Below are 26843 nucleotides of genomic sequence, written 5' to 3'. Positions count from 1 at the left end.
ATTTTATGAAAAATTAATTTATTGGTATCAAATATAAACAATTTTTGAACAGTCAACAAATCACTTCAAGTGAAACAATAACACAAAACATTTAATAAGGTAACTTCCTATATCAGAAAACATTTCAAGAGTTTGATACAAGTCAATAACTATTTACAAATCAGAACAGTCTCCTATAATGTCTTCCAGGTATTTCTTGATCTTGAGAAATTTCTTCTTAAACTCTAAACCACAGCCTTTGGATAATCGGAAGTCTAATAGAATTTTTCCATCCATATCGTAAATATTAGCCTTGAACGTCAGGGGATTTTTATGCTCATCCACTGTAGTTACAGATACCTGAAATAATTGATGAAGTTGTTTGAATACCACCACAAAGGAGAATAAAGTTACTGTTGAACATTTGAAACTCAAAACTGTTTCTCTGATTAATTCAGAAATTAAGGAATCTGAAAAATTATTGAAAATTGGCGTTCTTGAAACACATGCTTTTGTGGGACATGACTTCATAAATAAAAAAAAACAAAAAAAAAAGTGTTTAGAACTTTCCAACAAAGCGACTCAACTGCATGTATGAAACTTTGGTCTATTAGAAAAATTGTTAACTAGTTCCATTTCGTGAACAAAGCCCCAAAACCTATGTCAATACTCAAGCAGAGATAAAACCGTATCTGAAGACTGTATCGAGGAGAGATACATACATACTAGAAATGAATGTTTAAAAAAAATCCCGGAATATTCATCTGTCCCAACTACTTACACCGTAAGTTTTAGAAAATGCCTGCCGGAAAACAACTACTTCTGGCTAATACCACGCTGGATACTGAATTATATCCGACAGACATTTATGCAAAATACCTCGCAAAGGATTTAATTCACTTCATTTTTTACACCGTGTAAATAAAAGTTTATTATTAGAAATGTTTGTCTTGAAATTATTTAATTTTTTATTCATCACTGGAGATGTTTCTGAGTGTGTTCATTTCATTTAATGCATCATTGTTGCATGGTTGGTCCCTACAATATTTGTTTGAGCACCACCAAACCTTTCCTAACCTTTGCCGAGTTATAAGGCATTAAAATTGGTATATCGGACTTCATATCATGGGGGTGTGAAAATACAAAGTCTACCATCTTTGGAAATTCGCCAAATTGGATTCAAAGTGATATCATTTTATTTTTGGTATTCTTTTCAGCAAATTCTTTCATTTGATAGGCATATCATAGGATTCATAAAAAACAGGTACACCATCTGAGGGAGTCCACCATACTAGATTTATAGTGGAAAATAACTTGTAATTGTAAAAAAGGCTCCCTATAGTAATAGAGAGAGAGAGAGAAATACGTTTATTGTCCTAAGAAAGAGTTCTTGTTGACAAACGATTATGATTATGTCAAAGTAGTATGAAAGTAATTCCTAAAAGCCCATTTATATAAAATAGGGTGTCAAACACATTTTTACAAAACAAAATGAATGCTATACAATTTGAAATTCAAAAAATTTCCTTAAAAAAAATGCTATATTATAGTGACGACTACAGTAGTAAACTATAATTCATAAAAAGTGTTGTCATTGTAAAATTCACCTAAACTATAAAAGGCTTTATCAGTCAGAATGTCGCTTAATTTTTTCCTGAAAATAATCAAAGAATAACTCTTCAGGTATATGGGAATTTTGTTGTGGACAGCTCGCTTCTGTAAAACGTAAACAGTCTGCAGCATGATTTTGCTGCATACTCCCCAGAAGGCAATACCATATCTCATATGTGCATCCACAAAGGCAAAGTACGCAGATCTTGCAAAGGTTCTACCCAGTTCCTTCGAAACTGACTTCACTACGAAACAGCCAGATGCAAGTTTTTTATTCAACTTGATAATATGATCCTCAAATTTAAGCTTATTATCAATGTGAAGTCCTAAGAATTTGGTGGACAATTTCATTTCGAGAATCTTGTTATTCAAACTAAGAGGTGGGATTCACATTTGAAGGTGAGGAGATGGGTTTTATCAAAGTTTAAAGAAAGCTTATTTGAGATGCACCAGCTCTTAATTTTTTCCATGTCTACAGTGACATCTTGAGCCCTGCCACAGCAACGTTGTGTCGTCTGCAAATAATGTGATGCTAGCAGTCAGATCCAGTTGTGTTATATCGTTAATATATTCCATAGAAACAAGATGGGTCCTAGGATGGAACCTTGAGGGACACTTGCTTTGATTTCTCGTACATTTGAGTCGGTTGAGAGTCTTACAATGTAGTCAATTTTGAGCATTTCTATAAAACGTAAAAGCATCTCTTTGAAAAATCTTTCCCAATCCAAAAAATAAATATAAAAAAAGAAACTTTGGTTTACTAGAGGATTAAAAGTTTCATCAATAAATATGAGATCCCTGCATTATATCCGAAAATATTCAAAAAATGAAAGTTTCCTTAAATATTTCAATAAATACAGGAAAACATAGAAATGTGATAAGTGCTGCGAAAAAAAAATGTTATCAAAATAGACTTGATAATGCTGATAATAAAATGAAAGAAGGGTGGAATATAGTAAATAAATTAAGAGGAAAGCAATCTAAAGGAAAATTCACTAACACAGCAATAAGTCCCACAACATTAAACAACCACTATTGTTCAATAACCGCAAAATATGCAGTTGATACCGTCTCGAGCAACGACCCAATTAAATATTTGAAGGGAGTTCAAATAGGTCAAACATTTGATTTAATCCCCATTGACCTAGGTGAATTAAAAGAGTTTATTCGAGAAATTAGAAATAAAAGAACATCAGGTATTGATGAAATGTCTGTCAAAATCTTTGAGACACTGCCAGATTGTTTTGAAAGTTCTTGTCTCAATGATAAATGATTCCTTTGTGAATGGCTCATTTTCTGAATTTTCAAAAACTTCTGTAGTGATTCTGCTCTTCAAAGGTGGTGCCAGGGATGATCCAATAAACTACAGGCCTATATCACTTGTTCCGACCTTATAAAAAATTATTGAAAAAATCATAAAAAGGCGGCTAATTTACTTTCTCTATAATAATAACATATTGAGTCCACAGCAGTATGGGTTTCAAAACAACAAAAATACAAGTGATGCAATTTTCAACTTTCTGCATAAGATTTATAGTGATATGAAGTCTAACTTAAAATAACATACTGCCGTATAACGTGAATACAGACAACTATTTATATTAGTCCTCCAAACTTATTTAAAAAATCACATTGACTAAATATGTTCCAAGAGTTTTGTAAGTTTGATGAAAAATCAAATGTTTTCTAGAATGAATTGTTTCGGAAACTGAACTGTTATTTTTGATACAATCATAAACCTCTAGTTTCAAATATTCTTTTTTATGGAGATGCACTAATATTACAAGATTTTTATGAGGAAGGAGCGTTACGAATGTGGCGATTTACTTTGGATTTGAATTGCTGTAACTCATATTCATTTCAATAAACTCCCTAGAAGTCTATTCCACAATGTATAGCAGAGAAGTGGTGGCTATGTGGTGTGATGAATCTAACAAGATGATTCAACTTTATGTACTGTAATTAATTTAAAATAGTAAAATGAGAACCCTCGCTTTTCGAAGTTTTCAAATTTTTCAAGATATGATAAATAATAAAGGTAAACAGGTTTACGATTCAAACCCTTCACTTCCTTCCACCTTGAATTTCTTACAACTTTACTGTTTACTATTGGCTTATCTCTCACTTTGGAAAGATCCAAGCAGATTTCAGTAGTTTTAAAATAACCAGTAACTTTGATATTAGTTTCATATTTTTCGAACCTTTTTGAATTCTATGATCATCCATTTTCTTTGGTTAATGTTTCAATGCTTGTTATCATGTTATTTTGCAATCATATGAACTCAATCACTATTTTGGAGAGAAAGCTATTGACAAGATGGAAGTCAATTTATGATCGAATGTTCGGTTCAAGTATTTTCTTCAAGAAATGTAAGATGAGTTTCAATTGAAAATTTATTTATCCCGAATTTTGAGAAAACTTCAATATGCTTGCCCATAAATGAATTAGTCATGACATAACTTTGAATTGTGAAGCCACGTTCATGCAAATTTGTTATCAGGTTGTTGACAACCAGCAATCATAGTAAAGGTGATATATTTCTTTCCCTATTCTATAGCTAACCTAACCTAACCCTTTACATCAATGAAAACGCAATGAGCCATTTCTTAGCAATATCTTCACTGTGAGCACTGATTGTAGATTTGTGAGGATTTTTCCAAATTGCTGGCTATTTATCTATTGCAGACTCAATTCTTATGAGTACATAGTAATATGTAATTTTCTCCATTATTTCAGAAAAAAAATATGTGAGGTTCATAGGCTGTTAAGACTATGATTTGACCTATACTTGTCTCATAGTGTCTATAGTAAAGGACCTAGGATTTTGATATAGGCTGTTCACGTTAAGAGAATGACGTCATTTTTGGTAATTTTGTATATCCAACATAACAACGTTAAAATACACACTGAAATACGTTCAACAGAAATGAAACTAGTAACATTTCATTTTGTAAATTGCTCAACTGATAGTAAAATTTCAGACGTTGTCGAATAGAAAAAAAATCGAAAACTGTCAGTCTTTCTTTTCTTTTCAGAACTAATCATTTCTTTTGATAAGACCTGCGTATATTCAATATGTCTAAAGCATTGTCGAAATAGTACCAACAAATAACAAAATTAAGTAAGGATAATAGCAATAAAACATATCAACAGTACAAAAAAATTTGTAAGTTCGAAATAGTGCACATGTTGGCAACGCCGTAACGTGTCATCTTGTGACGTCATTCTCTCCTTAACGTGAACAACCTATACTTGGTTGTAGAGATGAGGAAAACGAAAACTTTCAATGGCCTATTTTATTCTTTGGATTATGAGGTTTTCTGTTAGCTGCGGTTTGTTTTCCCGATAGATTTCTACAAGCTGCAGTTCTACCATAACTATCATGGAGCTATCATAAAGTTCACTAATGATTTCTTTAGGAATGCTGATAACTCCCCATTAGTTTTTGACAGTCTGATATTATTCGAATTTTCTTTAGAAAGAACATCGAAGTATAAAAACAAAGTCAACATCATATAATTCACGATTATTAGGTTAGTTCCACTTAATTGAATCTATTAGGCATCTCTGTTATGCTGTAATGAATTATTTCAATTTTTTTAGTATATTACAATTATTTATTCTCCCATTATCTAGAAAGTGTGTGCATATTTCAAGTCCCTTATAAGTACTTGAATATTCAACTAGAGTCAAATAAGGCAACGATACTTTAAAATAGTTTCTTTGTCTTGAATTAAAGGCAGCCCTGGATGACTTACTGAACAAGATTGTATTTTTGAACATAAGGTAGATCGTTTCAAATATAAATAAATACATCATCATTATTATTCTATTATCTTATGAAAATATTCAACTCATATGGTTAAAATTATCTGATGAGAAAACAAAATATCTTTAAATAAACAACATTTTCTATAAACCAACTCATTGAAAAAACACATTTACAATATAAAATAAAAATATCAAAAGTTCTACTTACGGCACCCTTGAAAGCAGCATTCCATGTGTAATGCAATGAATCCAAAGCGGAGCACAAGCTCTCCAATGATTTTTCAAAATTGGTTTTTACATAGAATCTAGTCATTCTCTTGACCATATTATGGAAATTGTCTCTGGTAACAGGACTTTCAGTGAATTGTAACATAAGATCATCGTTGTGTGTGGGTTGTGAGAAGCATAGTTGGTTCTTTGTGGTATTTCGTAAGCAGTCTACAGCCTGCATTATAGACAAGCGAGTGTTACTGATAGTAGGCTGGGAAAGTGTAACAGTGGGTGTTTCTCGATTATGTCTTGTTTCTGATTCAACCATGGAGTTCCAACGTTTCGCAAGATTTTCTGATGTTCCGTCCACTTGGTCAGAAACTTTATCTAAAAGAATACAAATTCATCAATGGGGCACATCTTCAATAAGTCATTAAAAATAACCAATCAAAAATACATATACACTGATAATAGTTTCAGTAGCAGTGGTTATCAAATCAAATAAACATTATTGTCAAGGAAAAATAAACATATCAATCAATCATTCAATCAAAACTGTGCTTTATTGTCCAAGGACTAGTTCTTATTGACAAAGCAATGAGTGCAATAACTTGTGGTACAATCCATAGTATCATTTATATAAAAATCAAATGTAAATATGTATTGGTAAAATGTAAGTATATAGTTCAAAATAGAAAGTAAAATTTATATTTTTTCATAGACTTTTTTTGGGTATTTTTTACCTTCCACGATCTGAAAAATATAAAAATTATAATGAAGAACTTTATACAAGTGTAGAAAGGGCAAACTTTTTGGTTTTCCCCGATAAGTTACTACGTAAAATCAAAGTATTTGTCACAAAGAAAAATGTTCTATTTATCAGTAACTTGTCGTATTTAACAATTTTGCCTATCAAAAAAATTGATAAGAAATAATATAATACTTATCTTTACGTTTCGGAGGCCAAAAATTGCCTCCATCTTTAGAAATTGACAAAAAATTCAAAGATTTTTTTATTTCTTTTGATTATTTATTTCTCAACTTCTTCGACAGATGTCGACAGTAACTTATTGGGGTAAACTAAAAAGTTTGCCCTTTCTACACTCAATCAATCAATCAAACATTTATTGAATTGAAAAAACATAACATCATCATAAAATACTGGCTGATTCGAGGAGAAATTCGTCCACAGAGTAGTATGTTTTTTGCAATAGAAAAATCTTGAGCCGCCTTTTAAAGATATAGATATTTGAGGATTTAATGTCCTCACTAAGCTTATTATATAGCTTAACCCCAATGCACATGGGGTGATTCTTTGATACTGTCAATCTACTAGAAGGTTGATGTAGTTGAGAGTTATTTCCGGTGAAATGTTCAGGATTTGCTCATGACTCAAACTAGGCCTTGTTAATAAACTATAATGAATGAATAATGGCCTGCAGTGTTCACTTGAAGTGATGAAGTGCAGTGATGAAGTGAATAACAAAAACTTCATCAGCTTTAGCTGATAAGCCCCACTGTTCAAGACCATAGAAAATTGCTGACTGAATTAAACTGTGGTATAAAAGCTTGAGAACATCAAGAGAGACCGTTTTAACCGACGAACTAAATATATATGTTTTGAACTTCAGTTTGACACTATCAACATGGAACTTCCAGGTAAGTTTATTATCAATATCAACATCTAAGAATTTAGTACAATTAACTTGATGTAAAGTTTCATTATTTAATCTAACCAAATAGCTTTTATCAATTGTTGTATTTTTAGTAACAAAGTTGAGCATTTGAGATTTAGCAGAATTTAGCAGCAGGCCATTTATAGAACATCACTCAGGAATTTGAACAGTTACTTCATTTGCTTTGACAATTACTTCGGACATAGTTCCCGCAGATAGTAAGATGTTAGTCTCGTCCGCAAAAATAACAGTAATGAAAGCTTTTGAACAAAATTTCGGAAGATCATTTATAAATACCAAAAATAGTTCTCCATTATTATTTACATATTTTTCAGATTGTAAAAAATACCCAAAAATGACTTTCGTTGAAAATTTATCTATTAAAATAATTTTGGAATATAATTTAAAATAAAGGATAAAGAAAGGGAAACAATGAGTTCAGTACATTACAAATCAGTAAGGTTGGGTTAGATCGTTATGACACATGCAAAATGTAAGGCTTACATAAAATTAATAAAATAATAACACAGTAGTACTGTTTTATTGAGATCAGAAATTTTCATCATAGTATTCCTGCAGGTCGTAGTATGCTTTTGGCATGAGGAAGTCTTTTACTGCCTTTCTGAAGTGCTTAAGATTTTTCAATACTTTCATATATAACTGAATTTTTTGTAAGAGTTGACATGCTAAGATTGTTGCTTCAGGTGGTTACATAAGTGCGAGTCAAATTATTGCTTAAAGACTGTTTGTTATGATTCAAACCGACATTTTCCAAAATGAAAATACTGGTTATGGTAAGAATTTTTTGGGATACAAACAGCGGTCTACAGTGGTCTTTCGGCTTTGCCCTACACAAGTACCTCATGGCCCTCTTTCGTTGGACAAAAACAGATTGTAATAAATTCTGGCTACAGAAACCCCAGAAAGCTGTCATACCTACTATGAGATTTGATGAGGGAAAAATTTGTGTTCATAGCAATGATTGGATAAGCGCGTGAGTGTATCAAGGGTCGAAGTATCATCAAAATACTCCTGAATTGTATAATAGACCCCATTAACCATAAGCATTTTGACCACTGTTTTAAATCTATTGTACGCCACGATTTATTTAATTTGGACTGGCAGGTTATTGAATAGTTTATTACCATTGAAATTAATTGAATCTCTTAATAAAGAGCTCATGGAAGTAGGCAGTTCTATATTGCTATTGTGCCTCCAGGTATTGTAAGAAGAAGTGTGGATCACGCAAGACAAATGCTGTCTTTTATTGAAGAGATAGTTTCAAAAATGTATAAGGAGGCTATTGTTAAGATACCATGAGCTTTTGAAAGAGGTTTGCATGTAACCCGGGATGCAGCTTTGCACCTGTATCGGACAGCCCCTTTTTGTAAAAGATCTCTAGAGCAAACTCCACAAAAGGTTATTCCATATCTAATATGGGAATCTGTGAGAGCAAAATAGGCTGTTCTTGAATGGGCAAAGCCTAGTTCTGTAGAGGTGACGCTCAGCGCGTAGCAGCCTGAGGCAATCTTCCTACTTAGAGTTGTTTTATGGTCTTTGAACTTCAATTTATCATCGATATTCAGCCCAAGAAATTTATAAGTATGTATTCCTTCTAGGATTTCTTCACCAAAGCAGATTTCAGGTAAGGTGCAAAGAATAGTAAGAATGTTGGTTTTATTGGTATTGAATGATAACTTATTAGTCACATCATTCCTTTACTTTTTTGTTGTCTTCACAAATGGCCACATGCAGAACGGCATTATCCTTATTGTGCCATAATAAGGTGATGTCATCACCAAAGAGGATGATCATGGCATTTATATCTATAAGAGCTAAGTCATTTATATAGAGAAGAAATGAAGTTGGGCCAAGGATCGAGCCTTGAAGCACTCCACATTTAATGGACTGCTCAGAAGAACACTCAGTTGTTTATACTATTTGTCTGCGGCCCGATAAATATGATTGAAACCACTGAAGGGTGATGCCTCTGAAACCATACTTCTGTAATTTATTCAGAAGTATCTTGTTGTTTACACAGTTGAATGCCTTTGAAAGGTCAATTAGGTAGAGTTTCAAATATTTCAATAGAAATGTCATCTACACCCCTGCAATTCTTGTTTTTGATATCCTTGATAACTACTTTAAATTTCCCGGGGATTATTTCATAAAAAAACTATTAGATATGTCAACATTGCAAAGAAACTGCAAATGATTTAAAGATGACGATAAATTTCTAGTGAGTTTTTCACATATAGGGCATTAAAAATTATTAATTAAGTTGGGGTCTAAGCAAACCTCAATTGAGTTTATTTGCCTTGTAGTAGATATGTGTATCATGCTTCAAAATTCTTCTGTAACTGACCTGTACTTATTATAGTAATCAATAAGTGAAGTTTCTTGGCAGAGATTTTAGAACCTTCTTTTCGTATGTATATATATATATATATATATATATATATATATATATATATATATATATATATATATATATATATTGTCTTCAATCGGGACCGCCTGCCCGGTACTGACGATGCCCAATAGGCTGAAACAGCTGCCTACCGGTGGCTCTTAGATTGAAATCAATATGGGAGTGATCAGAATAGTGCTTATCTATTTATCTTTTGATTTTCATGAATTTATTTTCCAGCAGCTTGACTGCATTAACCTTTTTATGTTCTCTAATAGGGGAAAGTTATGTTTGTTTTGTATGGCGTGTATAACCCAAATACAGGCAAACTTACCTACAGTACCTGAAGTACCTGCACTAAGGCGTTCTGACCGCATAAAAGAACAAACAAGAGGATGAAACGTTCAGTTTGAGTAGAGCCTTGAAGATGACAGCACAACCAGCTATCTAATAAATTTACCAAAGTTTAACAGATAACAAAGAGTCTTTTTTTGTAACAGCCCTACCAATCTGAGTGCAACACCACAAAATAAAATGATCTTTGTATAAACTTCGATATACTGCCTAGAAAGTTTGAAAATTGATTGTATTGTACCAAGAAAATGGAACTACTTGATAACAATTAAAAACAATGTACAATTTATATCAACTATACTTGCTGACCAGCTCTTGCTAATATCTCCGATGAAATTATGCCTGGTGGAAGAACTGGTTTGCTACTTGCAAACTAAATAACTATCACAGTATTCATATGATCAGAATATCACATAATTGGAGGTTCAGTTGCACAATTTTCTTTTTTTAGGTTGGTATCTGGTTGGATGGAAGAGAAATTTCTGCCTTGATTTATACAAGTGATATAAAAACATAGAAAGTTTCATTTCTCTATTTTCATGATGATCTCCTACCACGTAGTAACGGCTACATCCATCAATAAATTGAAAAAAAAATTGGTGGTTGAAAAAGTCATCAGAGCAGTCAAAGAAATGCATTATAAATGTAACTGTAACATACCTCTTGTATTGAAGTTGTAGATATTTCTGGTTTTTATGCTTTGGTAATCTAGCTTTATGAATTTCTATAGAATCATATCGCTAATTTACCAAAGCACAACAGCCAGGTCTGAAGTCTTTCGGAGCCCTATATAAATTTACTATACCTTTTGATATACATACCAGATCCAAAGTTGAACCTCATCCATGGATGATTCTCAATCTGTGTTATAGTCAAGCGTTTCTTGTCATCAACATTCAAAATTTGCCTTGCCAAACTCAGAGCAGTATTACCAAGTTTAGACCACGGGGTTTCAGATAAATACATGTCTGTTTTCCATTTCATAAATTCTTTGTTTTTTTCACCTGGTTCTGACCAGGGAAGTTCTATAAAACAAAAATTTTGTGACGGTGTCATACAAAATAAATAATCACTCACCACCCGTTAGCATAGTTACAAACACTATTCCACAGCTCCATATATCGGCAGGTTGAGCTCTGTATGGCCTCAGTAAAACTTCAGGCGCTAAGTAAGGTTTAGTGCCACATCTGAAAATTATAAGTTGTTAGGGCAGTTCAATGTTCCAAAAGTAAATAACATCAAATTAAATTTTTCAACTGAACAATATGAAGAAAAATCGATTATTGTATTGACAGCAAGGAACAGCTAATGACAATTTGCAATTTTTTTGAATACAAAGTCTACAAAAATCACAATCAACTTCCTTAAGAAAACAATGATTACCAGATATACATAATATATTTGAATGCTGAATATTTGCTTTATTGCCATTTTTCGATTATACCAAGAAACTTCATATGACTAATATCCACAAGCCAAAATAAAAAAAAAATTGGTTATAATATGGTTACAAATATAATTTGATAACTACCACTGGCAATGTTCATTTTAAATAAAGTTTAATTTTCAAGTTACTATTAAATACAAGATCAAAAATAAAAAATGCAGTCAAACGTTTCCTAGAGAATATATTAAGTAGTTATTAGTAGAGAAGGTAGAGGAATTCATTCAAGAAGGTTCCATATCGGTACATGAAAAAATAAAACCAATTGAATTATTATTATTGAACTTCAATTTAGAAAATTAGCTTATTAAATGGGATATACGTTTATAGTAAAATAGCCAAATAGAAAACAATTCTTTATAAAGCTGATTATATAGCTTATTAACGGAAAAACAGATTTTAAACAGATATACAACTTTTTTTTTTAAATATTTTCAGTTCTTTTAGAACTAAGTGCTTTGGAAACTATGTGATGACGCTATTATTTTCGAAAGTCATCAAAGTTCTTCTACCTTTATTCCATAAGAAAAGATAACTGCAGTTTCTAATAATTCTAGCAAATATAAACAAATGATCTCAATATTATGGAACTTATTAAAAAGTCAGGGCTACAAATAACACTGTCCATTCCCTGGATACTAAGAAATATCTCCTGTACAATCTCTCTTAATCAAGATTTTTTTGTCAATAAATTATTCCAACGCTAAAATTCAAAATGTTTATATATGAGTGATAAACATAGTGGAAACACGAGCCTTCTGCTATAATCTGCAGCCTTTTAGATAAAAATTCAGTCAAGTTGTACCAAGGATGACTCACTTTTAGAACATACCATCTAAGGAATCATCAGAAAATTTTAACCATGAATATCAGAGACAGGTTAGGTTAGGTCCAAAGTGAGTGGGTCTATTCGACCCTCCACCGCAGCCTGCAAGGGTTTATTGTGGCTCACCTATTCACACTCGACCAAATAAACCCAGCTTCTTAACGAAGCCGATTAGTTTGTATGGTGAGTGGCCTTTCAAATCAGATGGCAAGAGTACGACTCTGCTGATCTCTAAAAACCTGATTCAGTCCCCAGCGGGGCAGGCACAAAGTATGTGCTCTGCTGTTTCATAATTTTCCAAACAGAGGCGACACACACTGTCTTTCGACAGATTAGTTTGTATGGTGAGTGGCCTTTCAAATCAGATGGCAAGAGTACGACTCTGCTGAACTCTAAAAACCTGCTTCGGTCCCCAGCGGGGCAGGCACAAAGTATGTGCTCTGCTGTTTCATAATTTTCCAAACAGAGGCGACATACACTGTCTTCCGACAGTTCGAGTCTCTGCATATGATGATTCAAATGACAGTGACCTGTAAGAAGGCCTGTTTAGACATCGTAGTTCATCTCCACTGTACTCCAACAATTGTTTTCTTGCCATCCAGGTGTTCAATCTTTTTTTGGCAAGGCCTAACTCCTTTGCAAGGGAGTCAGCAGCTTCATTGCCTTCCAGGCCAGTATGGCCAGGAATCCAGGCCAGAGACAATATGTTAAGTCTTCCTATAGAGGAGAGCCATTTTTGGCAATTGGCTACCAATTTATACGTTGCTTTTTAGGAGCCAAGAGCTTCCAACGCCACTGACTGTCCGCGAATATTTTTATTGACCCGTGTTTGAGGTTGGATTTTTCCAATCTCTCCGCACACAATTCACTAGCGTAAATTTCCGCTTGAAATACAGTCGCATAGGTTCCTAGGCAGGTTGATATCTCTGTCCTGGGTCTACGACAATATCAGATATAAACGAGGAGTCTAACGACAATCCGATTCAATATTGGTTGCAGAATGAACATTGTCTTTCTATCTCTATTCGCAATTTTCACTTCAAATAGATACCAGAGCCCATACCCTCTGTAACGGACCACCGCTGGGATGCTCCCTCAACTTTGATATTCCAACTCTGAGTTTTCTGTTGATACCATAGATGGCGTCTTCATAATGGGAGTCCTCATAGCCACCATTCACTTAGTGGTGTGGTTCTTGTTAGGGAAAGAAGAGTTCAAAATTTGCACTAATGATCCAACTGGTAACACCATTGAGATCTATTGTAAATCGAAATATGGCAAGGCAGCAATATGGTTATTAATTTCTTTCAATGATATCACTACCCCAATCTGAATCAGCATTTCTCCTTCTATGGGTCAATCTAGGGTTTCTTTTCAGGGACTTTCAAGCTTTTAACAGGGACTTCCAAACTTTGACAATTGATAATGGCCATCTTTTTAAAGCTACATCTGAATATTACTGGAGTTTTATCTCAACACCAAACCGTTATTTTAAAACCTCGACACGTGTTTCGATCACCAAGTGATCATCTTCAAGAGAAAGATTAAAGTAAATATATGTACAATGTTATCCTTATTTATACCATAGATACCTTTTCTAGGTGTCTGTGTCTTAAGAGTCTTGAATTAATTTCACAATGTTGCTTTGTCTACTAGTCTTGAATTAATTTTACAATGTGTCCTTATATAATAGTCAGGTAAATCTGATGATTAAAATATTATTTCAACAAGCTATATAGGTTTGGTCCACCAATGTTATTCATAATATTATTATCCCCGTCACCTCCTTTATGCAGTGGTGTGACTACTGATGTTGTCAAGAAGTACAGAAAAATACCCTGTTAGAAAAAAATCATTAATTTAACGAAACAGTACCTATGACGTTGGTTGTTAGGTTCTCGAAGATTCACATTGAGAGGTTATCCATTCTGGAAGTTGTTTTATTTTTGATGTTATTGATGGTTATCTCCTTAATAGTCATCTGCGTTATTGATCTTAATTGTTATATTTTCAACAATAAGACAAAAATAATCATTAATTGAATCAGACGATACTGAGGTTTCTATGGGTTTTTTATGTTGCTTTTGCTTATCAATTTGTTCACCTTATTTATTCTATCATTATAATACCTTTCTTTTGCTTTTTTTTATAAGCATTTTTCTATATTTGTTAATATAGTTGATTGTTAATTGCTCATTGACAAGATATTTCTTGATGCAGTGGAGTGATTACATATTTTTGGTGGAAATTCGTATATCTACAGAAAGCTACGGTTTTAAAAAAACACATAGTTCCATGTGAAAAGATTCGAATGGTTGTTGGCACATGAAAACAGGTTCTATAGAATATTGACACAATTTGATAAAACTTGCCATAATTTGTATAACTACATAATTTTCCAAATTAAACTTTTTTATTGTCTTACCTGTACCTCACCTGTACTCAAATTTAAAGTACTAATGATCGCGTCATAATCAGATAGATTACATGATATAACATAACATGATACCTCAACCTCTTCAAATGTACTGCAGAAGTAATTAATCATAGAATATGAATGGCTAGAACAACAGCTAACCGTCCAAGTACCACACACGTGGTTTTTTTTATTCATTTGGAAAAACGTCATCAGGAAGTTCATTCCACATAAACGCAGTTCTCCAAATGAGACAGTTCTTAAACAGTGAAGTTCGAGGTGTACTGAGTTGAATCTCTAACAGTTGTTTGTGAGTTTTATCGAAATTTGGATAATTTTTCTTTGTACACTGCCAATTCCAACTTTAGCTTTACCAACGGTTCCACTGGCTCACAGTTTTCCACGGAAAACTTTTCAAAAACCAAACAATAATTTATTTTACTGATGATAACATATTCATATCAGAATTTCGTTTGATTTTCAAACCCACTGATACTCTGAAATTTCCTATTTCTTTAATTAAAAAATGATTTGACAGTTTTTGTTTGATTTCTTAAATGAAATACAAAGTGTCAGATGTGCTTAAAAGATCTCATAGAAACTTCACTTGAACTTGCACATAAAACTGTGGATATAAAAATGTGTTGAAACATAAAAGTATAATAGTTCCAGTAAGATTTTTCCATGTCGTACAACTTCCAGATATTCAAGAAAAACTTAAAGCTTTAATATTCGGCCCATATCGGCTTTCGCGGTGATTGAACGAGAGTTAATCAATAATGAAAAGTGCAAGTTATTTGTTTGAGAATTATGACCTGGTATTAACCTCGATTTGTTAATAAATTAATTTTTCCTAATTTGAAGCTCATATGTAGTTACAAGAGATGTATATTGAAAAACCAACAATAAAAGTTACAATGAGTTCTAGTTTTGAAAATACCTAAGAAATAAACTCGTATATTTTCGTTTGCTAGTATCTTTGATTTTGGCGAGTGTTCCAAATAACATTCAATATTTCTCATGAACTTCGAACAAGCTAGGAAAACTAAATATGTTTACAGGTCAAAACATCAGTTCATTTTTCTTATACATTAATATTATTTCATACTTTGAAACTAGAGCTTAAAAACAAAACATTAATGCCTGCCTCAGTCTCATAAGTCTGGACGCCGCCCCCTATGTAGACGTCTTCTTTGGGACGGACAGAAAACTCAAGCATTTTTTAAAAATGTCCCCCCACGGTTTGTTGCGAAGCCAAACTTCAACATCAACTGCCGAATGAGAAATCGCTGTTTTTTTCTGCAACTTTCACTGCCAGGCAATTAGATTAATCTAATTGGTTGGTTTGAACCAGAAAAATGCAGCATCTTGGTCAGGGGAAACTTATAAGAACTTTTTTATTGTTTACTGAAATATGCGACTTCTCTTAGGAATAGAAAAAACAAAAGTGGAACTTTTAGTACAACCCTCGTTCCCACTGTCAATACATATACCACTGAGGATATCTGCCGCAGTAGCAGACGACACGTGTGGTACTAAAGGTTCCATTCAACCGTGGCCTATCAACCCGGATTTCGTTCTATCTAATCGTGATTTTCTGGCCGTGAAAGCCTAAGTTTTTTATATTCTCTCAGGAAATTCAGATCACCGTTGAATGAAAAAAAAAACATTTACAATTCGAGGTCACAACCACATCAGTTTTCTCAAACAATAACGCATACGCATATTATTAAGTCCTAATTACACCACAAGAGCAGAAATGGAGGGGGGTGGGGTTGGACATAAAGTTATTTTTTTCTTAAATCTCTGGAAGTTGTACGACTCGGAAAAATATCACTGGAAATAAAAGGTTTTTGGAGAAGTAGTTGTACATGAAAAGAGAAAAAATTGCTACATTCGAGAGATTATCTGGGTCGTTATAAAAAAATGATATAATATTTTAAAAAATACGATATATCAACATTATCGATCCAAAAATTGCTTCAAAAAGTACAGGTCTGTATTAAGCCTGTTTAACGAAAGTTATTTTTCTCATTGAATATTACAAAAAAAATTATTGTTATAGAATATTAATTCTTCTTCACGAAAATAAAAAATTAATAAAATTTAAAAACAAAATAACTTCAAAGAACAAGATGAATTAACATGTTGAGACTCATACATAATGAAAAAAATATCTGGTAGTATACTACTAAATGATATAAAGCCTACAAAAGTATATGCCTACAAAAATAAAGTGAAAAGTTGGTTAGTCACACATGATCAATATATTATCTGAGTTTTATTAAATTTGAGCTAATTTTTAATTCCGCGGTGACTTCATTATTGAAATTAATAAAAATTTCGTTCCTCTGTTGAAACCAGCATTACATTAGTACTACTTCCTATGGTTTTTTTGGATTAATTTTTATTATTATTATATTATTTGTTATATATTCTTATATTATTGTTATTATTCATCTTGAATAAACTTATAATATTTATATTAGGAATCGATTGTGATTAAATAATAACAATGACATATAAGAAAAAACAAAAAAACACTTTTCTAGATATTTTGTAAGCCATTTCACGACACTTTATGACATCAAGTAAAAAATCAGTGACTGTTCTCCATGATATAATACAGATTCAGTGAAAAGGTTGGTCAAATGTAATTTTATTAGCAGCAAAAGTCTAATAGTCTTGAATTGATATGGATTTGTTTCAAACTGATATTTGAAACCATATATCAACCATAAATTTTCAATTTATTTCAATTTTCAATTTATGGTTGATATATCAGAACTGAGAACCAATTTTTCTTCTTTCAAATATCAGTTTGAAACAAATCCATATTAAATCAACATATTACTAGTACTTGATGCTCTAGCTAACTTTAAATATTTAGGCCACAGTACTGCATTTTTCAAACTTATTTTTAACCCCAATCTGTAACTTTAGTAATATTTCAAATTAAATATATTAAACATGCCTGAGGAAGCTATTGTACAGTGAAACACTTATTTATCATGGATTTTCACTAACTTAATTCACGTGAAAATCGCCTCACATATTTCGGTTTGACTAAATAGAATAGAATAGAAAAAGCTACCTACTTTTTATCCAACAGTCTTTCTTTCCCTTTGAATCGGAACAGAGTTGCTAATCCGAAATCACTTATTTTAAGATTGCCATCACTATCGATGAGTAAATTTTCTGGTTTTATATCTCTATGTGCAATTCCTTTACTATGTAGGTAGCTGAGTCCAAATAAAAGCTGTTTCATGAAAGTTTGGGCCATTCCTGAAGGCATTCCAGTATCAGGTTCTGAGGAAAATAAGGTACATTTATTTGAAATACAATTCTATGAAATTTATTTATTTATTTATTTGCGGCATTGCCTAGTTTTACAAAATAATTAACAAATTTTCACGTCTGTACTATAATTATCAGCTAGATATAAAGAAAAGATATAAAAAAAATAAGAAAGGCAAAAATAAGCCGGTCAATCACAATTTTTTCAGTCTTTTCAAATGATTCCAAATTCTACCTACAGACTCATTCTGGCCATAGTAAGTGTGATAAAAGGGTACTTTGAAAAATGTCTGTGTTTCTTGTTCTCTTTGGATTCACATAAAGTTATAAGTTCAACAATTTCCGGAGAATCAACTGAATTGATTATTTTGTGAATTAGCGTAAGATCCGATTATAATCTTCCATGAGCCAGAGTATTCAAGTTGAGGTCGGTTCGACTTTGGTGATTTGTTCACTCACTCAATAAACCGATGAGGTTTTTATGTTTGACAAGTAATCAAATTCTGTTTATTTTTGCCAACTATTCAAAAAATCTCTAATAAATTAATAGTACATGAGCAAAATAAATAAAACAAACATTTCAGATAAATAATCCGTAGGAACACTCCCTCCTGGTGAGGAGCTCCTGTTATTCAACTAATAAATAATAATTCGTAGGAACATTTTCCTGGTGAAGAACTCCTGTTCTTCAACAATGTGATTCGTCAACGTCGAGAATGCACAACTTAGTCAAAGGTCTCCTAAATGTGCCCATGAACGTTTTAACATCTACCACTCGAAAGTAACCATCTTTTCCTTTATGAACCACTGTGACGATACCTTTTGGCCATGTGTTTCTCGAAAACTGGTTGTCAACTATCATAACCACATCACCAACCTTGGCTTTTCTTAGGGACGAAGAAAACCACTTAGTTCTCTTGGTTAAAACAGGTAGATATTCCTTTATCCATCGTCTCCAAAAATGATCCCAGAGAAGTTGAGATATTCGCCACTGTTTTATAGTAAATAAATCAGTTTCTTCGAAATCACCTGGGATCTGAGTTACACTTGATGTTCGCATTAAAAAGTGATTTGGTGTCAAGGCTCCACTGTCTGCTTGGTCGAGTGACACGTGAAGCAGTGGACGGCTGTTGACAATGGATTCGGCTTCTATTAATAAAGTCTGCAGAACTTCGTCTCGTGGAAATTTTTCTTTGAGAAAAACATATAAAGTAGTTTTGATGGATCTAATGAGTTTCTCCCAAGTTCCTCCCATATGTGGAGCGGAAGGGTGTATGAAATTGAATTCAAAGTTGTCAGTGGTTAAGTTAGAAATTAACTTATTCTGGTCCAAATCTTTTAAGGCTGTCTTAAGTTCATTTGCTGCTCCCCTCAGGTTCATGCCATTATCGGAAAATACTTTTTTGGGACATCCTCTACGACCAATGAGTCTTCTGATTGCCATTATTGCCGAATCTGTACTCAAAGAGTATGCCATTTCAAGATAAACTGCACGGGTGCTCATGCATGTAAACAGTACTCTGTATCTTTTATCATGTCTTCGGCCACCAGAAACATTCATAGGCCCAAAATAGTCCATTCCGACTATGGTGAAAGGTCGAAAGGTTATGCGCTGCTTTTAAGTGATACTGAAAAATCAGCAATTTCGTGAAGTAATTTGTTGGTTCGAGAATTATTGGAAATTTATAACTATAGAACTTCCCAAAAACGAACTTTCGGAACAATTCTAGAACATCATTTCAATGATGCTCCAGATATCCCTCCAATTTCAATTCCAAAGCGATGCTTCAAATTACTGACAACTTTATTCTCTGCTGAAATACCAATTGAAGATGAGATTATTAATACTCTTTATTCAGTAACTCAATATTTTTTAGTTTCAAAGGTACTATATAATTCAAAAACGTTCTAAAACAGTTCAACAAAAAATTATAGTGAATTGTTGAAGTGAATGATTGAAGTGAATACAAAATGTGAAGTGAATTCAGAGTGTTAATAAAACTGTACGAAAAAAATATTTTGATGAAATATTTTTGAAAACAAATCTTGATTAGATATCTAATTCTCGATTAATTCTAAAATATTAAACTTACAAAGAAAAAAACGATATTCCATATTATGAAAAGTCAACTACGAATTGAACATTTATTATAAAGAAGCAATGAACAATGTCTGATACAAAAGTCCATGAAATACAACAGTCAATGACTGTCCTCACTTGAAACGAATGAAGGTATATTTGCTTATGAAAGCATGTTCCTGAAAATATTTTCGCTCCAATACCTCACCATTCATGATACCCTTTAAATTCTTATAAAGTTTAATGTTAACCTCACGCTCTCTCCTTTCAACATGAAATGCAATACTGTTCATTGTAATAATAATAATACATAATAATAATTGTAATTTATTGAACAAAATTACAATTTTGCTCAACTGGCTCTCGACCGAAGTCATTCCGCCCTTGTAACAAACTTGCTTTGAAATAACATAGCTTATTTTATAATATCAAAAAAATATATGGATATAAAAATGAACAAACAAAATAATTCCATTGATAAAGTTGTGGTAATTTTCCTAACAGTGTTTCTGTTGAGTGTCAATGTTGTACTCTTGCATAGGGGTTTCTTGTCACAGCATACTTTCTAATGATTTCTACATTGTCGTCTTTTCTAGCAAACTTCTAAGTAAGTGACGGTAGTCTTTCCTCGATAGGGATATTACCAGTGAGTTGGTACAGCAGAGGAATTGGAGGGTTGTGTTTGGGGTTATTGTATTATTCAACAGAAAATCGGTGCTTTCTGATATAGTGGTGGAAGACATTCACCATATTCAATAGATGAAAGAAATAACGAGACTTTTCCCAGGGATATAATAGTGAATACAAATACGTGCGAAAAAAATTAGCAAACTAAAAGGAACTTTTGATATTGAATGGCTAACGTTGTAGTGAACTTCACAATTCGAAAAATAAATCGAAACTTAATGCTTCAATACTAATAATTTATTTCCCAAGAGATACAATATTGAATTGGAATAATCAAGAAAGAAAGAACATTCGATAATGATTAAACAAGTTCACATTCAGACCTTTGGAAAACAGACTTGCCATTAAAAATTCTAAACATATTAGAAATATTGTTTTCAATATTCTTGAGACATATTTTGAAAAGAAATCATCCGTTGAATAAACTTTTTGTAAGAAGATATTTTTGAGTCGCTTTTTTTAATTCAATTGGTCATTATTGAATGCAAGTAAGCCATTATTAGTAGGAGAGCAGAAATGTACTCTATTTTTACTGACTGGTAAATGAAAGTGATTTCGAGTACAAGTATTCGCTTAATGTATATAAGAATTCTTCACATAAACTATCCTTTTTCTTGATAATATAAAGACACAATTCAAAAATATATAAGGATGGAAGTGTCAAGATTTCATATTTGCTGAATATTTGCTCTCAATACTAGGCACATTCATGATGCACTTCATTTTTTTTTGCAGTGAAAAGTTCCTTAGACGTAATTGATTATCCCCAGAAACAAACGCCATAACGCATACGACTCTCTACTTGCGCGTAATACACCATCTGAAATTGAGAATGTATGAGAACCATTCTCAAATTTTTCATAAGATAGCACTGCAAATAAAGCGCTGATAATAGGGGAGCCCAAGCGGGGATTTCGGGATTTACTAAAGCGCGGCAGATTAATATACAGGGGGATACCTTGTACCCGGTTAAGTACCTCCACCAAATATGAACCCCATATTTGGTGGAGGCCGCCTTTGAGGGATAAAGGATCAGATTAGTAAAAAAAATTGATCATCAGAAATTCTCGAGCGCGTCAGATTAAGGAAGGGCGAGTTAATTACCTGCTAAAAAGTGTATATTCCAGTAATCTGACAATTTGAGAGCGACGTAAAGAAAGGGGAGAACAGCAAAGTTGTAAAAAAATAACGTCATTTCGACATTCTCCAGCGTGGCTAATTTTTTTTTATTTTGAAGGAAATAATTCAAGGATAACGAAAAATATATAATCTGACGATTTCCGCAAGCCGAAATAACAGCAGCTGTGTGATACCTATATTTCCCTCTCCGAGTTTCTATTCCTCTATTCTCTATTCACTTTTTCTCTATCTATTACTTTCTCACTCCGTCCCCACTCTGAATTCAGTTGCCATGACGCCATCACAGCTGATCACAGAGACTCGTTCGTGATGAAGATGATTAATTAAGCAATTAACTGATGGATGTAGCCATTACGTACGTGGTAGGAAATCATAATGAAGAAAAGAGAAATTAAACTTTCTATGTTTTTTACCACTTTTTTTTCATAATAAAGTAGCTCCTGACTCAGTTAATCAGATGTTCCTTACAACGCAAGTAGATCAACGTAATCATGAACATAGCCATCTATCGAGAAACATTGAAATGTGGGAATTGAATAAGGCCTTGAAACACACACATAACAACTCGTATCTCATAATTTTAAAACTCTCTTACGTGAACCTACTAGGGTTACCGGATACTCCGCCACATGTATTGATAACATATGCGTAAATTTCAACAGCTACATAGACTTTGGAATCATCAGAGAGGAAATATCAGATCATTTCGGGCAATTTATCAGTGTTAAAATAAATACAGATTCTGTTTGGGACAACAAAGAGTTTAAAAAAATCAGGCAAATAAGTGAAATGGGCATAGCAGAGTTCAAACATCATATGAACAAAATAGATTGGACACAATTTTACTTATCTGACAATCCAAATATCTTAGCTAAATTTTTGTGTGATAACATAACGTATGCGATTGAAGTAGCATTTCCTCTAAAAAAAAGAAAATCAAAAAATTCATAAACCAAAGTGGTTCACAGACGATCTAAAAAAATGAGAAATGAAGTGAAACAAAAAAATTACATTTATAAAATGACGGGGAATCCAGAATCAAAACTCTTATATTTTAGCAAAAAAAAAACTACAGAAAAAAATAAACAAATCTAAAATAGAGGTGTATTATAATAGTGTCCTCACAAATAGTAAAAATGTTTCAAAAACTGCCTGGAAAATAGTAAATGAGATCAGAGGGAAATCCACTTTCAGTAGTGAAAGCACGTGCTTTACTGCGAATGAATTCAGTGAATATAGTGCCACAATGGTTGATAATATTATTAAAACAATACCTCCCACCGATCTGAGAGGCGAGGAACTTTTGAAAATCAATGTAAAAACCTCGGTATTCCTGAGACCCACAAACGAGAACGAAATTTTAACACTTTTGAGAACCTTAAAAAATAGTAGTAGTATGGATGCATATAATATCAGTTCGAAAATAATAAAACTCGTTCCTGCAATTTTAGCAGAACCTCTTACACATCTGATAAATATCTGCCTGGTAAAGAGAAAGTTTCCATCACACTTAAAACTGGGGAGAGCAACCCCTATTCTAAAGAAAGGTGATGCTAATAATTGTGGCAACTACATATTTATGACAATAACTCCTATAATCTCAAAAATAATAGAAGCTATTATCAAGGACAGAATAACCAATTTTTTAGAAAAGGGAAAACTCCTAGATGATCATCAGTATGGTTTTCGTTCTCTCAGATCAACCTCTCAAGCTGTCACTGATATAGTGCACACGATAGTCAAAAATCAAGATGTAGGGATACATACACATGCAATCTCATGTGACCTGTCAAAGGCATTTGATAGTGTTTCTCATGATATTTTGTTAAAAAAACTCCACAAATATGGAATACGTGGAACAGCATTAAATCTCATCGAGTCATACCTAAAAGACAGACAGCAATCAATATATATCACTAAATAATAAGACATCAAAAACTATAGAAGTCAAACATGGGGTGCCTCAGGGCTCAGTGCTAGGTCCCCTATTAATCATCGTTTACATAAACGACTTACCAACATTTATTGATACTGCTGATGTTTTTATGTATGCAGATGACTCTACTCTTTTGTTATAGGACAAAAACTTAAGCGCAATAGAACGTAAGTCAGAGGAAACATTATTGTAAATGGAAAACTTTTCAAATTCAAACGTTATGTCCCTAAGCAAAAATAAAACAAAGAACATCACATTCACGAAAAACAGTTGAGCTATTGGGTTTTCATGTTGATGCTCAACTGAATTGGAAAATACATATAAATGAAATTCAAAAAAAGCTATCCAAGGCTATATTTGTTTTGAGAAATCTAAGGAAAGTACTATCTAGCGAAGTATTGAAGACTGTTTACTATGATATGGTACATTGCCATCTTGTATATGGGGTTCTATTGTGGGGAACAAGCCCGGCTTGTCGTCAACTATTGGTGAGCCAAAAAAAAATTATAAGAACCATGGCCAATTTGGCAACAGAGCACACGCCAAGCCAATTTCTATTGAAATGAAAATCTTGACATTACCTTGTATATATCACTCACTCTCAAATATCCGTCTCAAAACAGATATATCGAAACTCAGTACTCGTAGAATTCATGCAGATATTATATTCCTCCATAAGTTGTTCAGTTCAAAAATTGATTGTTCAACTCTTCTTTCTGAAATTAAACTTCACGTACCTCCTAGAAGGACACGGAACAATCAAATGTTTGCAATCAACTTCCACAGGTGTAATTATGGTAAAAATTCTCCACTTTCTAGAATAGTTTCTAATGGAAATTAAGGTTGATCTTGACTTATTTTATATTCCTGAATGTTCTCTTAGAAATAGATTGAAAAATATTTAACTGTAAATCACAGGAATAAGTGCTCAAATATTCAAATATTTTTATTCTTAGGTTATTAGTATAATTAAAGTTAGATTAGTATTAGTGTTTACTTCCTAAAATGTATTGAATTCGTGTATACAAATTGGGGTTACCCGTAGATAAATAAATAAATAAATATATAATGGAGGCAATTCTATGGATACATCAAAATAAAAATAAATATATTTTGGGAACAGATCTTCATGGACATGATACACGAAATAAAAATCAATATAGAATGTCAAAAGTAAATAAGGAAAAAGCAAAAATACAAACTGAATATTTGCCAATGAAACTGTACAACCAAATACCAGTGGAATGGAAGTATTACACAACTAAAAAATTGAAATACTAACTAAAACAACCAATGCTGCTGAATCCACTATATGATATAAATGAAATTTTTCTTCATTCATGGGTCTAAATACTTATATTTTTGAATGTCAAGAGTGTGGACTACATATTTTGTGATAACTGCTCATATATGTATAAATGTGACTGATTTTATATATATGTAAATATCGAATTTTTCATATACTAACATATTTTTTTATTATTAAATACTTTTTGTAGTTTGTGACATATCTAAACAACAAACAGTTGTGTGACTACTGTAACATACTGTTTTTCTGTGAAAATTTTTAAAGGTGAATAAATATCTTATCTCATCTTATCTTATCTTATCTTATCATTAACATCACATGTTTTCTTGCTTTTACAAAGTTTTGTGTGATGTGATGATCCTAAACAACTGAAACATACTTTATTTTCTTTCATCCAGTCCCAACATTTCTCAACTTCTAATTTTTTTAAGTTGTGGCACTTCTCTACTTTACGTCCGTCTTTCTTGCAGAATTTACATCTGAATGTTGGTTTATCTGGTTGAATGGATGTGGTACACACCTATCTCTTTTTTTATCCAGTTCTCTTTCAGGAACAACGTACATTATGGCCTCACTTATTTTTTCAAGCCAAAGAGAAAATTCTACAATTGTGACAGACTTTTTCAGACGTTTCAGTTCCACTATTTGTTTTCCCCAATCTAATTTTAAATTTGAGGTCAATTTGATCACTGCGTCGTTCAAAAGGTTTATATTCAACAAATATTCAACACGTTTTAAACTTTGCACAGTAACTACCAGTCTACCAGTCATCTAATTTATCCATTTCTTAATGTGAAGCAAAATAGTCTCTTCCAAGCACCATTCACAAAGATTTATTCAAACAAAAACAGTATAATGAGAGACAGTCCAGGTGTCAAGCCTAAGGAGAAAGCCTCATATGTCCCTGGCCCCAAACTAGTCAAATTTATTCCATATTATCTAGGTGTCTATAGAATTTTCAAATGGTTTAGGATTTCAATCAAAAGTTTATAATCACCAATTTGCTGAAAAAGTTCTCCTCCAGCTGCATATTCCAAGAAAATATATTCCTTGAGAGGCTCCTGTCTACGTCCATAATATTTGATAATATTTTCGTGGTCCAACATTTTGTGAATCGTAACTTCTCTATTAATATTTGAGGAAGCATTTTTATATTTTCTGTGATTGATTATTTTACAAGCAATCTTCTCTTCAGTTTTTTTGTGGATCAGAAGCTTAACCCTACAAATTAAATGTTTTATATAATCATCTCTCTATTACCTTTTAATCAAAAACATACTCTCCATAAGCCCCTTCTCCTAAAGTTGTGTCATAACACAGCCAGTCTTCTACAAAAGCTGTCGTCTGCATTTTTATGTATCAAAAATATTCAAAAAGGACTAGCAAATAACTATATGAAACAACGAAAAACGAAACAGAATTATTTTAAAAAACGTGGGCTTTGTGTCAGGAAACAAATGAAAACATGAAAAATTCTAAGGACAAGAATACTTGCTAAAAATCACAGATTTGGAAATATTATAATGTAGAAACATAACTAAAAATAAACATAAAAAATTATTCCGACATGTTGATTTCGAGTATATGAAATTCGTTTTTGTTTGCCCTTTGCCCGAAATCGATTTTGGAATTTAGGACCTGCGATTTTTCACAGGGAGATGCAAATAATGTTGGTATGACGGAATAGTCACAGTAT

General features: G+C 32.6%; 1 protein-coding gene across 1 annotated transcript; it reads right to left on the bottom strand.

The window, feature by feature from the left end:
* Position 1: 1 nt before the first annotated feature.
* On the bottom strand, positions 2-26843 carry grp (serine/threonine-protein kinase grp). The gene is made up of 7 exons (XM_074172417.1): positions 26427-26843; positions 26145-26368; positions 17797-18007; positions 11090-11199; positions 10834-11037; positions 5571-5959; positions 2-339 (listed from the first exon to the last, which is right to left on the bottom strand). The coding sequence occupies exons 1-7, from the start codon at positions 26495-26497 to the stop codon at positions 154-156; spliced, it is 1395 nt and encodes a 464-aa protein (XP_074028518.1). The 5' UTR covers positions 26498-26843; the 3' UTR covers positions 2-153.

This window comes from Leptinotarsa decemlineata, unplaced genomic scaffold (assembly GCF_025532065.1).
Source record: "Leptinotarsa decemlineata unplaced genomic scaffold, Ldec_3_MD MMD2_tig00000090_RagTag_RagTag, whole genome shotgun sequence".
Lineage (NCBI taxonomy): Eukaryota > Metazoa > Arthropoda > Insecta > Coleoptera > Chrysomelidae > Leptinotarsa > Leptinotarsa decemlineata.
The sequence above is the reverse complement of the archived record's forward strand: the minus strand, read 5'-3'. Positions and strand labels throughout refer to the sequence as shown.